At 36.1% G+C, this 12946-nt stretch overlaps 1 protein-coding gene across 4 annotated transcripts in view; it reads left to right on the top strand.

Moving 5' to 3' along the window:
- The window catches only part of LOC150089389 (tyrosine-protein phosphatase non-receptor type 9-like), a 316237-nt gene that overhangs the window by 229500 nt on the left and 73791 nt on the right, over window positions 1-12946 (top strand). For 3 of the 4 annotated variants that reach the window (XM_090389328.1, XM_090389331.1, XM_090389339.1), the window contains exon 6: window positions 802-912. The exons of the other annotated variant lie outside the window; for it this stretch is intronic. In XM_090389328.1, the coding sequence (XP_090245454.1) occupies window positions 802-912 (111 nt within the window). The remainder of the gene's footprint in view (window positions 1-801; window positions 913-12946) is intronic. 4 annotated transcript variants of the gene reach the window in all.

A 12946-nucleotide genomic window follows, 5' to 3' on the forward strand; every position in this document is an offset into this window, starting at 1 on the left:
AAACACATAAGAAATGCTATAATTTATAGTTTATAATCCTCTGCTGACACTGATTTCAGTGCTACAAGTTACTCACAGTAGATACTGGAAATATCTGCCTCGAGATATTTACTACGAATTAAAACGATGCCACACACTAACTTGTTCAATTAGTGAATTTTCCATAGTCTGAAGCTCCCAGCCGTAAAGTCTTTTTATTTTTATTTAATACTACTGCAGAACTTCACTGAAATTTCACAGTAGCTCAAATGATTCTTAATGGTTGCACAGTGAGGTCTTATTTTTTATAGTCTGTATTTTTTTTTTTTTATAGTCTGTAGCGCACACACTCTTTGAGAAGACTGGGGTTTAAGCCCCGAACTACTAAATACGGTTGAACTGCCAACCCACACTGAACCAGTGTGGCAAATTATGGTTCATTCCCTCAGCATGCCTGTTGAGGAGGCCTCCATCCTGCAATGGATTGACAATGGCTGCAGATTTATTTATGTTTTATTAATATTATTTTAATTGTTCTAACCAAGGAGAATCCTATTCAAATTATATAATGAAAAATAATCATGTTTAATTCAATATTGTTCAAGACCACATCTGAATTGTTAGTTGTTTAGTATTGTTATTTTCTTATTGATGTGAAATATGCTGTTAATACTTAACATCCTCATTAAAGGATAAGGCTTTTAAATGTATTAATTATATTTTATTTACTTACTGATATTAGTTGTCAAAATGTAACACAAATATATTTGCCCACGTTTATATATATATCTATGCTTTTATTCTCCTCTTCCTTCTTCCAAGGGTGGTTATCCAGCCAGGTTAAAGAAAGTGTTAATTGTCACAGCACCACTCTGGTTTAAAGCCCCATTTAAGATTCTTAGACTCTTTGTTAGAGAAAAATTGAGAGATAGGGTAAGTAGATATGATAAATTAGGCATTCTTTGGTTATTTCCTTGTAAACTTTGAGTTTTCTTTCATTTTTACACTCCTGATTATAAACCATTAGTTGGACAGTTTCTTTTGAGTCAATTTTTGCATTATGTCTTGTGCTTTAAATTTCTTTGCTGTTATGTTAAATTCCTCTTCAATGCAAACTCTGTGACAGTGTAATGGGTTTACCACTTGTCATTCATTTGGAGAGGTCTTGGTTTGGGTTCCATTGGTTACTGGAGGAATTTTTAAAGACCTCTTTAATTGGGGCTGTATTTGTTTAACTTCGGTCATATCTGATAAGGTTTCCCTTTGAGTTGTTGTTTGAGCCTATATAACACAGAAATCAGCTTGCAAACATGTGTGCACATGTATAGACATAATACATGCTAAAGATCACCTCTAGTAACATATGAACTAGTGCACTATGACCATAGAGTATAATATAAGGTGCAGTCAATAAGTATTTATTTTTCTTCACCAAGGAATATTTGAGTTAGGGATTTGAAACTTGGCTGGCAATTTCATCTTTCTCTATGTAGCTACCTTCCAAAGCTGCAGATTTTTCCCATTTGTGGATAACCCCTTTCAGTCCTCTTAAATAAAACTCACTTTAAACAGAAAACCTTTCACTTCATTCATTACCTCCTCTTCCTGATATCTGCAGTCGTAATGGTTTCTTCATTTCAGGTCAGAGGAAGTCTGAAGGTGGGAGATCAGGAAAATAAGGTGCATATTACAAATTTTCAAAGCTACACCTGATAGCAAAGTCCACTGTGAGAGCAGCCTTCTGAGAAGGAGCATTGTCAGCTATTAGACAGACACCTTTAAATAGCTTCCCATGTCTCTTTAACTTGTTAACATTTATTCACTTTCCCAGGAGGTTTCTGTAGTACTTCCCCCCAGTGATGCTGTCACCTTTTGGGAAGTAATCTATAAGGATGATACTTTTAGAGTCACAAAAGGCTGACCATATGAGCTTCTTTAGAGAAAATTGAACTTTTTTTTTTTTTTTTTTTTTTTTTGGCGAGTTGGTGAAGATAAATGTTTTCATTGTTTGCTCACCTGTTTTGTTTCTGGACCATAGTGGTGTGCCCAGCATTCATTCATCATCATAATTTGGTCAAAAATAATTCATTCAGTAGTATATATTTGTGTAACATCAAATTCCTAACTCTAGGTGAGGGTAAATACTTATTCCAGCCCTCATCAGAAAATTAATGCACCAATTTAATTTTCTTAAACTCATTTTGTAGCTTAAAAATAGACAATATTTTTATAATAAGTTAATTTTTGTTTTATTTTATAAATACCTCTGAATTTAATGGTACCCATTAAATTTTGAAGAAAAAAAGGCAATTATAAAATGGTATTGGAAATATGAAAGTGTCACTGTAGTTCAATATGGAAGAAATGCACCCACACATTTAACAATTACTTGTTTGCAAGATAAATTTTAGGAGCATGGAACCATTCAGAATATCAATAACTTAGCGTGTGTCAGGAAGAGGACATCAAGAAGTAGTGAAAATGTTGAAGCTGTAAGAAATGCAATCTTGTGCACCCCAAGAAAATCAACAAGGTGGTAAAACCTTGTTAATTAAAAATGAATTAAAAAGTCACTAGATCTCACTCCTTTAAATTATTTTACTTGGGGATACTTGAAAAATCGGGTTTACATCACAAGCCGCAAACATTGGAGGAATTGTGGATGAAAATTCAACAAGAAGCAGTAAACATTTCAGTACATAGATCTGTTGAAGATAGATGCCCGCTCGTGCATTAATGCTGATGGAGGGCATTTTGAACAATTAAAGTTTTATTATTGTAAAAAAAAAATTTTTTGTCTTCCAAGTATCAAAAAAATTTTACATTTGTATATATTGTTCATTAAATATAAATTTTTAAATTGTGCATACATAATTTTGAGGCACCCTGTATAAGATATGATAGATTTCCTCTCTCATTAGACCAACTTTGATATTATAATACAGTAACCTACAATTTCATATTTATTTAATACTCTTTGTGTGTTTACTAAAAGTTAATAAAACAAGTTAGTTAATATATGCAGTGTTTTCCATTTCAGGAACATTTGCAAATAGTAAAAATTGATAATTTATAACAAAATAAGTCAACTCATTCACATGAAAATTTGTTACAAAGATTCCCAAATATTCTAAGTAGGAATTATGGATCAGAGCTCCTGTTCTAAATTTAAAGTAATATTTCTGAAGGGGAAACTGAGAAGGAAATGCTATGAATTTGAACTTAGAACCATTCCAGGGGACAACAGAATATATGTTTTGAAAATTTGTGGATGTGAATTTTTAATGTAAATGTATACTTTCCCAAGGACCATCTGAAAAAAAAAAAAAAAGTATGAAAATTTGGCCTCAACCTGACTTTGTTCTAGAGTAATACACAAAACATACTTTCATTTATATGAATATATTTCTGTGGTGCAGGGCAGGGGAGGGAGCAGAAGTTATGATTAATCTTAAAAGCTTTCCATGTACTAATTAAACATGCTGTTAAATGTGATATCAATTGAACTTTTTTTATTAGGTAATGTCTAAACAAATAATAACACTTCCTTTACAAGTGGCTCCCAGGTGCCAAGCGATATTGCACTGAATTAGCAATCTTTCTTGAAATAGAAATCGTTTCCTTATTTAAAGTATCATTAACACACTTTTAACTAAGCTATAGTGAAGAAATTAACTTTACTAGACTAGGAAAGAACCTTCTCTTCTCTTTTCTTTTCTTGTACGTATTAACTATTAACCCTCTAGTACTTGGTCACAGAGTGGCACTGCTCCTGCCTTCACGTGGCAGAGGCGGTAACCTGGTAGGGAAAAGCCTTCCCTGCCAGGGTAAAATGGAGTGAACTGATTCCAATACCCAGGAATTTACTGGGTACATAGATCCGAATTAGGACTTACAATACCGGTCAAAATCTTAATACCAGTATTTCGGTATTTTTAATTTATGAAACCAGGATGCCGGTATTCCAAAAACAAACGTTTTTCTCAATACATTTTGATGACAATTAGGTGCAATAAAGTAAGGAAAAAAACAAATACTGTAATTACTTGAATTAATGTTTTAAATAAACTTTTATTGCAATAATAAATTTTCTGAAAAAAAATCATTAAAATACAATTATTCTAAAAAAAAAAAAAAATACATATTGTTACTACCAAGTTTAGTTATGTTTAAGCATCCACACTATCTGTCGGAATAAAGTGAGCTCTTAAGAAACGTACACAATCAATACTATGATCGTTTAAAATGTATCTAATTTTGGTACATACAATATTTAATTTGCAACCGAAAATGCCCTTTCGGATTCTATTCTGTACTATTGTATATTGAGATAATCATAGATGATCTCAGTCCATATTTTCTAGGCTTTGAACTTTTTTAGCAAAAATAGTTAAAAGTATTTCATTAATTTCTAACTCAAGTTCATCTTTTAAAATCTCATTAGAGTCAGGCAATCTCTTATTTTGGAAAGAATTTGGTGAACACTGATGTTCTGTTCCATGTTGGTCTTCCATGGTTGAATTATGTTCATCATTTTCTGAAGGAGAAAGACGTTTTTTTTAAGCGAAGTATAATTTTCATTATAGTATCTTACTGAGTGGGAGAGAGCAAAGAGTGGGGATAAGGAATAAAGAAGAGTGCAGTTAAGGAATTCGTCGGCTAAATAAATGCAAAGAACAGAAGGACAAATCAGATTGGACCCTTATGTAATGGACATGGGACAGTATTAAATACCACTGCTGAAGTTGCAGATGAACTCGACAGTTACTTTGCATCGATATTTACATTTAAAAAACCCTTTGTGTCAATGAGATATTATGGAAGTGAAGTTGAAAAAAATGTAATTAATGATGTTGAAATTTCAAATGATTATTTAATGAGAACTTTTGCACGTACAGGCGAGTAAGGCTCCTGTGGTTGATGGCATATACCCTATAATCTTAAAGGAGTGGTGGCAAGTGAGTACACTGAACCATTAAGGCTAGTTATGAGAGCATCACTGGACTCAGGAAGATTCCGTTGGATTGGTGTAAATTGAAACGTTCTAGGAGTATAACGAGAAATTACACCAGCCAGTCTAACTTCAGTAGTAAGGAAAATCACGGAGCAATGAAGGTTGGAATTCAGAATCATTTAGATGGAAATGGAATTCTGTAGGATACACAGCATGGTTTTGTAAAGGGAAAATCATGTTTAACAAATCTGGTTAGCCATTTTGACAGGTCACTAATGAGCTGAATTTAGGGAATAATTTCGACATTGTTTATTTGGATTTCAGCAAAGCATTTGACTCAGTCCCACATGAGTGGTTACTTTATAAGTTGGAGCAGGCTGGAATCATGGGGGGAAAATCCTTAGATGGATAGAATGATGGCTTGAGGGCACCAGGCAGAGGGTTGTGATAAATGGTTATTCCTCAGATTGGGTTAATATAAGAAGTGGGGTTCCCCAAGGATCACTATTGGGACCACTGTTGTTTTTGATTATCTTAAATGACATCTATGAAAGGATGGAGGGAGCAAGGTATAAACTTGCAGATGATGTAAAGATCAGTAGAGTAGTTAATGATCGCTGCCAAGCAGAACTTCTTCAGAGTGACCTAGATAGACTTCCGGGATGGTCAGAAAAGTGGCAGCTATGCTTTAATTCAGCAAAATGCAAGGTCTTACACCAATTGTCACCATGGGGAATAGCAACCCCAAAGTAACTTATACACTTGGTTGAGTTGAACTAAAGTCGGTAGTGGAGGAACGGGACTTGGGAGTTGTCCGAGAATTGTGGACAGGTTGCAATGTTGCATGGTGTCCTATCGATGATTTATCGAACATTTACTAGTAGAGATAACAAAGTCATATTAACATAAAGGTGATTTTATAACCTTTATGTGATTAAATTATAAACAATTATTTTTTTTTAATTTTGTACCGAACAACTAGTATTTTTTGTATCAATACCATTATTTCAACACCGGAAAAAAATGACCGGGATCCCGGTATTGTAAGCCCTAATCCGAATAGAACTGATCTAAGATATGACGAATCTAGTCCTCCCGGAGATACAATTAAAATGATTAGAAAAGGTGAAAGAAATGATTATATCTCCACAAAGAGACTGAAAACGGATATAAAAGCTTTAAATGTCCCAACTTATCTTATTATACACTCAAGCATTGAGAAATCAGTAGGCCAATTGTCACCATTTCTTATACAGAAGACCCTTGAGAGTTATGTCGGCCCACCAAAAAATGTTAAGAGATTAAAATCAGGCAATATTTTAGTAGAAACGGTCCACTCTAAACATTCCGAAAAATTGTTACAAATGACAACCTTTGCAGGAATACCAGTAACGGTATCCCTTCACAATACCTTAAATACCTCAAAAGGTGTCATTATGGAATGGGACCTTCTTACTGTACCTGAAGAGGAAATTCAAAGTGAACTTCATGAACAAGGAGTCATAAACGTTAAAAGAATAACGATTAAAAAAGAATGGAAAATCACTCCCACTAACAACCTGATACTCACTTTTAACACACCAAAACCACCCAGATCAGTAAAAGCTGGATATCTGCATTGCAATATTAGACCATACATCCTGAATCCTCTCCGCTGCTTTAATTGTCAGAAGTTTGGCCACTCGCAGACTGTATATAGAGTGTATGGCGATGTGTGCAAACTGTGGTTCACAAGAGCAGGTCACTTGTACAGCAGACAACCATAAATGTGCAAATTGTAAAGAAGGGCATACCGCTTATTCAAGAGAGTGTGAAATCTGGAAGAAAGAAAAAAGAATCCAAAAGTACAAAGCAGAAAATGGAGTTTCATACCAAGAAGCTAAAAAAGCAATAATAATAGACACAGGAAACAAACCAAGTTATGCTCGAGTTAGTAGTACAATTCTGGTCCATAAAGATTTTAAAAACAACATTTTGGAATTCAAAAGTACATCACCAAGGGTGTCAAGACTAATACTCAAGATTTCTAAGAGGTACAAGCTAAAGATTATAATGATTTATGCACCAACATCGAGCCATGATGATGAAGAGGTTGAAGAAATGTACACCGAAATTGAGAGTCTTCTAGATGAGCAGAAAACCCACTACACTATTATTATGGGGGACTTCAATGCTAAGGTTGGAAAAAGGCAAAACAGCACAGAAAGAGAAACTATAGGAAATTTTGGAATTGGTGAAAGAAATAAAAGAGGTGAAAGACTTGTGGAATTTGCAGAATCTCAAGGAATGTCAGTAATGAACACTTTTTTCAAGAAAAGGGTGAACAGAAAGTGGACATGGAAGAGTCCAAATGGATTAACAACTAATGAAATCGACTTCATCCTCACTAACAGAAGATATATTGTGAATGATGTTACCGTCCTGAATAAGGTAAATGTTGGAAGTGATCACAGAATGGTAAGATGTACACTTGATATAGATGTAGGAAAGGAAAGGAAAAAACTGACTCGAGTAAATAATACAAAGGTCTTTGAAATAACAGAGGAGGAGAAAAAGCAGTATGTACTGGAACTTAAGAACAAGTTTGAGCTTCTGCAGACTGCTCAGGACCAAGATATTGATGAGGAATATTACAACTTTCTGAAAGTGATAAAGCCCAAGAAACCTATAGGGAAACAGAAATCCAAAGAAGAAAAAATTAGTCAAGAAACACTTGTTATGATGAACCAAAGACGACAAATGAAGAGCAAGAAAAACACTGACAGGGAGAAAATTGAGTATACTGAGTTATGCAAAGCCATTAGAAAGAGACTCAGAGAGGACATAAGAAGATTTAACACAAGAAAAGTAGAACAAGCATTAAGGGAAAACAAAGGATTTAAATCAGCAGCCATGAGCAGTAATACAGAAAGACAAATGATACTGAAACTGAAGAATAGCGATGGTGTACTTATAAACAGCAGAGAAGGCATAATTCAAATAGCAGAAGACTACTATAGAGAACTATACAAGGAGCGAGGGAATGATACCAGCAGTGGGGAAGATGGATTGCAAAGTAGCAACACATACGACATACCCGATATTCTTCCTGATGAGGTAGAACATGCATTGAAGAAAATGAAGAATCGGAAAGCCCCGGGGGAAGATGAAGTTACTGTAGAGTTGTTAAAATTGGGAGGAAGAGACATAACACAAAAACTGGCAAGGCTCTTCACAAAGTGCATTAGAAAAGGTGTGATGCCTAAGCAGTGGAATAATGCAATCATAGTTTTGCTGCATAAGAAAGGAGATAAATCAGAAATTGGCAATTATAGACCAATTAGCTTGTTATCCCATATCTACAAGTTGTTCACAAGGGTCATTACTAACAGATTAGAAAGAATACTTGATGAGAATCAACCGAAAGAGCAAGCTGGCTTTAGGATGGGATTCTCAACTATGGATCACCTTCACGTAATATCACAGCTAATGGAGAAAGCAAATGAATATAAAACACCATTATGCCTGGCATTTGTGGATTATGAAAAGGCATTTGACTCCATACAGCATAAGGCAATGTTTCGGGCACTGGAAAGACAAGGCATAGATACTCCATATATTATGATTTTGAAGAAAATATATGAGAGTGCTACATCCTTTATTAGACTAGACAAAGACAGTAGCAAATTTAAAATCGAGAAAGGAGTTCGACAAGGAGACACAATATCTCCGAAGCTGTTTACTGCTGCCCTTGAGGAAGCTTTCAGAAGATTAGACTGGTCGCAGAAAGGAGTCAATGTGAACGGAGAGTACCTAAACCATTTACGATTTGCAGATGACATTGTGGTCATAAGCCACGATCCCAAAGAATTAGAGGAAAATCTTAATCAGTTATGCACAGTTAGTAAGGATTTTGGACTAAAGATGAATATGGCTAAAACAAAAGTAATGATGAACAAGTATGCCACGGAAAGGGAAATAATGATTGATGGAGCAGTAATTGAAAAGGTGGAGTCATATACTTATCTGGGACAAGTTATTAGCTGTAATAATGATAAATGGCTGGAAGTCAAGAGAAGAATAAATTTTGGATGGATAGCATTCAGGAAATATAGTCACATACTGAAGAGCAATATCCCAGTTTGTCTGAAACGTAAAATAATGAATCAATGTATACTCCCCACCATGACTTATGGAAGTGAAACTTGGGCACTCACCAAAAGAATGGAAGAGAAGCTAAGAACTACACAGCGAAGAATGGAACGAATTATATTGGGAATCAGACTGTTAGATAAGAAGAGAAACACATGGATTAGGCAGCAAACTCAAGTAAAGGACATTCTTATCAAAACTAAAGAACTAAAATGGTCTTGGGCAGGACACATAGCTCGAAGACATGATGACAGATGGACTAAGAAAATAACAGAATGGTACCCAAGAGGAGCTAGAAGAAAACCTGGAAGACAAAGGCGGAGATGGATAGATGAAATTCATGAGTTTTTGAGTAGTAAATGGATGGCCAGTGCTCAAAACAGAAGGAACTGGAAAGTTGCTGGAGAGGCCTTCATCCTGCAGTGGATTGAAAATGGCTGATGATGATGATGATAGTAGTACAATCAAAAGGACTCCAGAAATGAGATTTCCTAATTCAATATCTGTTGGAACACAAACAAATGTGACAATTCCTCCAAGAGAATCAATCTCAGAATGGGCTCACGAATTGTATAAAACATCTCCACCACAAAAACAACACGAAAAAATGATAATACACCTCTATCTTTTCCGTCGAAAATGAAAGAAGGAAAGTAATCAAAGAAAGAAAAATGGCAGAACAAATGGAAATGGATACAGAGGTAATAAACCTCAGAGAGAGGATCCTGTACTTGAACTTTTTGTCAAAGAAGAAATGGATACAGGAAGACCCCAGTTTCCAAAAAAAGATAAAACCAAGGCGGACAAAGAGAGAACAGCCCCAAAGAAACAATCAGAGGGATTATCTAACCCTAAATGACAGATACAATTATTCAATGGAACTGTAGAGGGTTTCGCTCAAACATTAATGATATAATAGTCCTCATTACCCAGTATCATCCAATAAGTCTCTGCCTACAAGAAACACATTTAAAATTACAGGACCACAATACAATAAAAAATTATACAATATATAGAAAGGACCGCATATCAGATACAACAATGCAAGGAGTCGCAATATTAGTTAACAGACATGTGCCATCTCAAGCAATGCTGTTGAACACACCCATAGAAGCAGTCTCAGTCCAACTAGAAATAAGCTTCAACATTACCATAACGTCAATATATATACCTCCTAATCAAGATTTCCCGTTGAAAGATTTCGAAGAGCTGATTGCTCAATTACCATCTCTGTTTTGCATTTTAGATGACCTAAATGGACATCAGCCACTATGGGGCAATCCCAAAATAGATCAGAAGGGTAAATTGAGAAAATAATTTACGAGAACAACCTCATGATCTTGAATGATAGCACACACATTTCCACCTACCATCAAAAAGCAGCTCCGCAATAGATCTATTAATCTGTTCCCCAATACTGTTCCTGAAGATCCAATGGATTATGCATGAGAACCCATTGAGCAGCGACCACTACCCCATAATTTTGAAAATTACAAAGAAAACCATATGCCAAGCCACCAGGCATCCTAGATGGAAAATATATGATGCAGATCGAGAAACCTTCAGAATATTAGCAAAACTAGACCGGAACATCATTAAACAAGAATCAGTACAAAGAGCAGTGGACTATGTCACAAATACTATTCTTCAAGCAGCGGAAAAGACAATACCCAAAACGTCTGCTAACATTAGAATATATCCAAAACCGTGGTGGAACAGCAGGTGTCAGGAAGCTAAAAAAGAGAGAATAGAGCCTGGAATCACTTTTGCAAAAATCCAACAGTGGACAATCTGATACAATTCATAAGAGCCAGAGCTAAGGTCAGGAGAGTACACAAATTCAGCAAAAAAGCGAGTTGGATCAAATTTACATCCACTATAACCAGTTCCACACCTGCTATAGTTATCTGGAAGATGATCAGAAGGATGACAAACAACTCCCAAATAAATCAATCGCCACTACTAAATTGGAAAGGACAAGTTAGTCACAAATACCTCAGATATCGTCAATGTGCTTGGCAAAAACTTTGCCAATACATCTGCCATTTGCGCATACCCAACTGCTTTCAAAACTTACAAGAAGGAAGCCGAAAAAATAAACCTAAAATTTTTCACCAATCACTATGAACAATACGACTTGACACTCATGGTAGCAGAATTAAAACAAACCCTGCTACAGACGAACCATGGTGCAGTTGGTCCCGATAAAATACATTATGCAGTGATACAATAATTATATGAACAATCTCACTTAGCCCTGTTAGATTTATTTAATGAAATATACCTTGAGAATACATTTCCAGACCAATGGCACCACGCAGTAATACTGGCTTTACCGAAGCAGGAAAAGACCAATCAGACCCACAGAACTATCGCCCTATCACTTTGACCAGCTGCTTGGGCAAGATCTTGGAGAAAATTGTCAATAATAGACTAACGTGGTATCTAGAAAGTAATAACCTCAATTCTGCACAATATGGCTTTCGAAAAAATCGCTCTACCATAGATATACATGTACATCTGGAAAATCAGGTAAGAAACACTTTCCTCAGAAAACAACATCATCGTAGTTAATTTTGATATTGAGAAAGCATATCATACTACCTGGCGGTATGGTATCCTTAGAGGACTACACCAATTTGATTTTAGAGGACACCTACTACCTCTATACATAAGCAATTTTCTTAAAAATCGAACATTCCAAGTTCAACTTAACAATACACTTTCCAGAATATGCACTCAGGAAGAAGGGGTCCCTCAAGGATCCATACTAAGTGCCACACTTTTTGCAGTACACTTCACCACAATAACAGAACAAATACAACCCAAATCAGCACAATTGTTTATGCAGATGACTTCAGTATTTCTTATCAAGCGCAGCATATGAAAACAATACAACGGCAATTGAAAGTAGTAAGTTGCTACAATGGATAAAAGGCTGGTTGAGTGGGAGAAGACAGAGGGTGGTAATCAATGGGTGCTGCTCTTCGTGGACTAATGTTATTAGGGGAGTCCCACAGGGTTCAGTGTTGGGTCCTCTGTTGTTTTGTATATTTATCAATGATATTGATGAAGGTATATCAGGCTTAGTGGTGGTTTACAGATGATACAAAGGTTGGCAGGGTTGTTAATGACAGTAATGGCAGTGTGCTACTGCAACAGAATGTGGATAATTTGGGCAGATGGGCTAAGAAGTGGCAACTGAAGTTTAACCTTGACAAATGCAAAGTACTGCATATGAGTAGAAGTAACCCCAGAGAAACGTACCAACTGTGTGGTACTACACTTAAGGTGGTAGAAATTGAAAAAGACCTGGGAGTAATTGTGCAGTCAGATATGAAGTTTTGTGAGCAATGCAGAGAGGCTGCCAGGGAAGGTCATGGGGTTTTGTCAATGATATATAGGAATTTTGCTAGCAGGGAGATGGAGGTGATTGTCCCTCTGTATAAGGCAATGGTCAGGCCACGCCTTGAGTACTGCGTACAGGTCTGGAGGCCTCATTTTAGGAAGGATGTAGATTTGCTTGAGCGTGTACAGAGAAGGGCAACAAGATTGGCGAGGGTAATGAAGGGATCCTCTTACCGAGAGAGGCTCGGTAAGAGGATCCCTTAAGACTAGGCACCTGCGCGGTGATCTGATTGAGGTGTATAATGCCTTGAATGGGTTGAGCACGCTGAATTCTGATGGGATCCTTCCACTTGTTCAGATTACGAACCTAAGGGGGCATAAATTCAAATTAAGGAAAGACTGATGTAGAATAGATGTGCTGAAATTTGCCTTTAGCCAGTGGGTGGGGGGGGTTAATTGCTGGAACAAACTTCCATCTGTCGTGGAAATTGATAGGTTAAATAAATTTAAGGAGGAACTGGGCAGGCATTTGGA

The sequence above is a fragment of the Mastigoproctus giganteus genome, chromosome 2, assembly GCF_048544385.1.
Source record: "Mastigoproctus giganteus isolate SK-2022 chromosome 2, ASM4854438v1, whole genome shotgun sequence".
Taxonomy (NCBI): Eukaryota; Metazoa; Arthropoda; class Arachnida; order Uropygi; family Thelyphonidae; genus Mastigoproctus; species Mastigoproctus giganteus.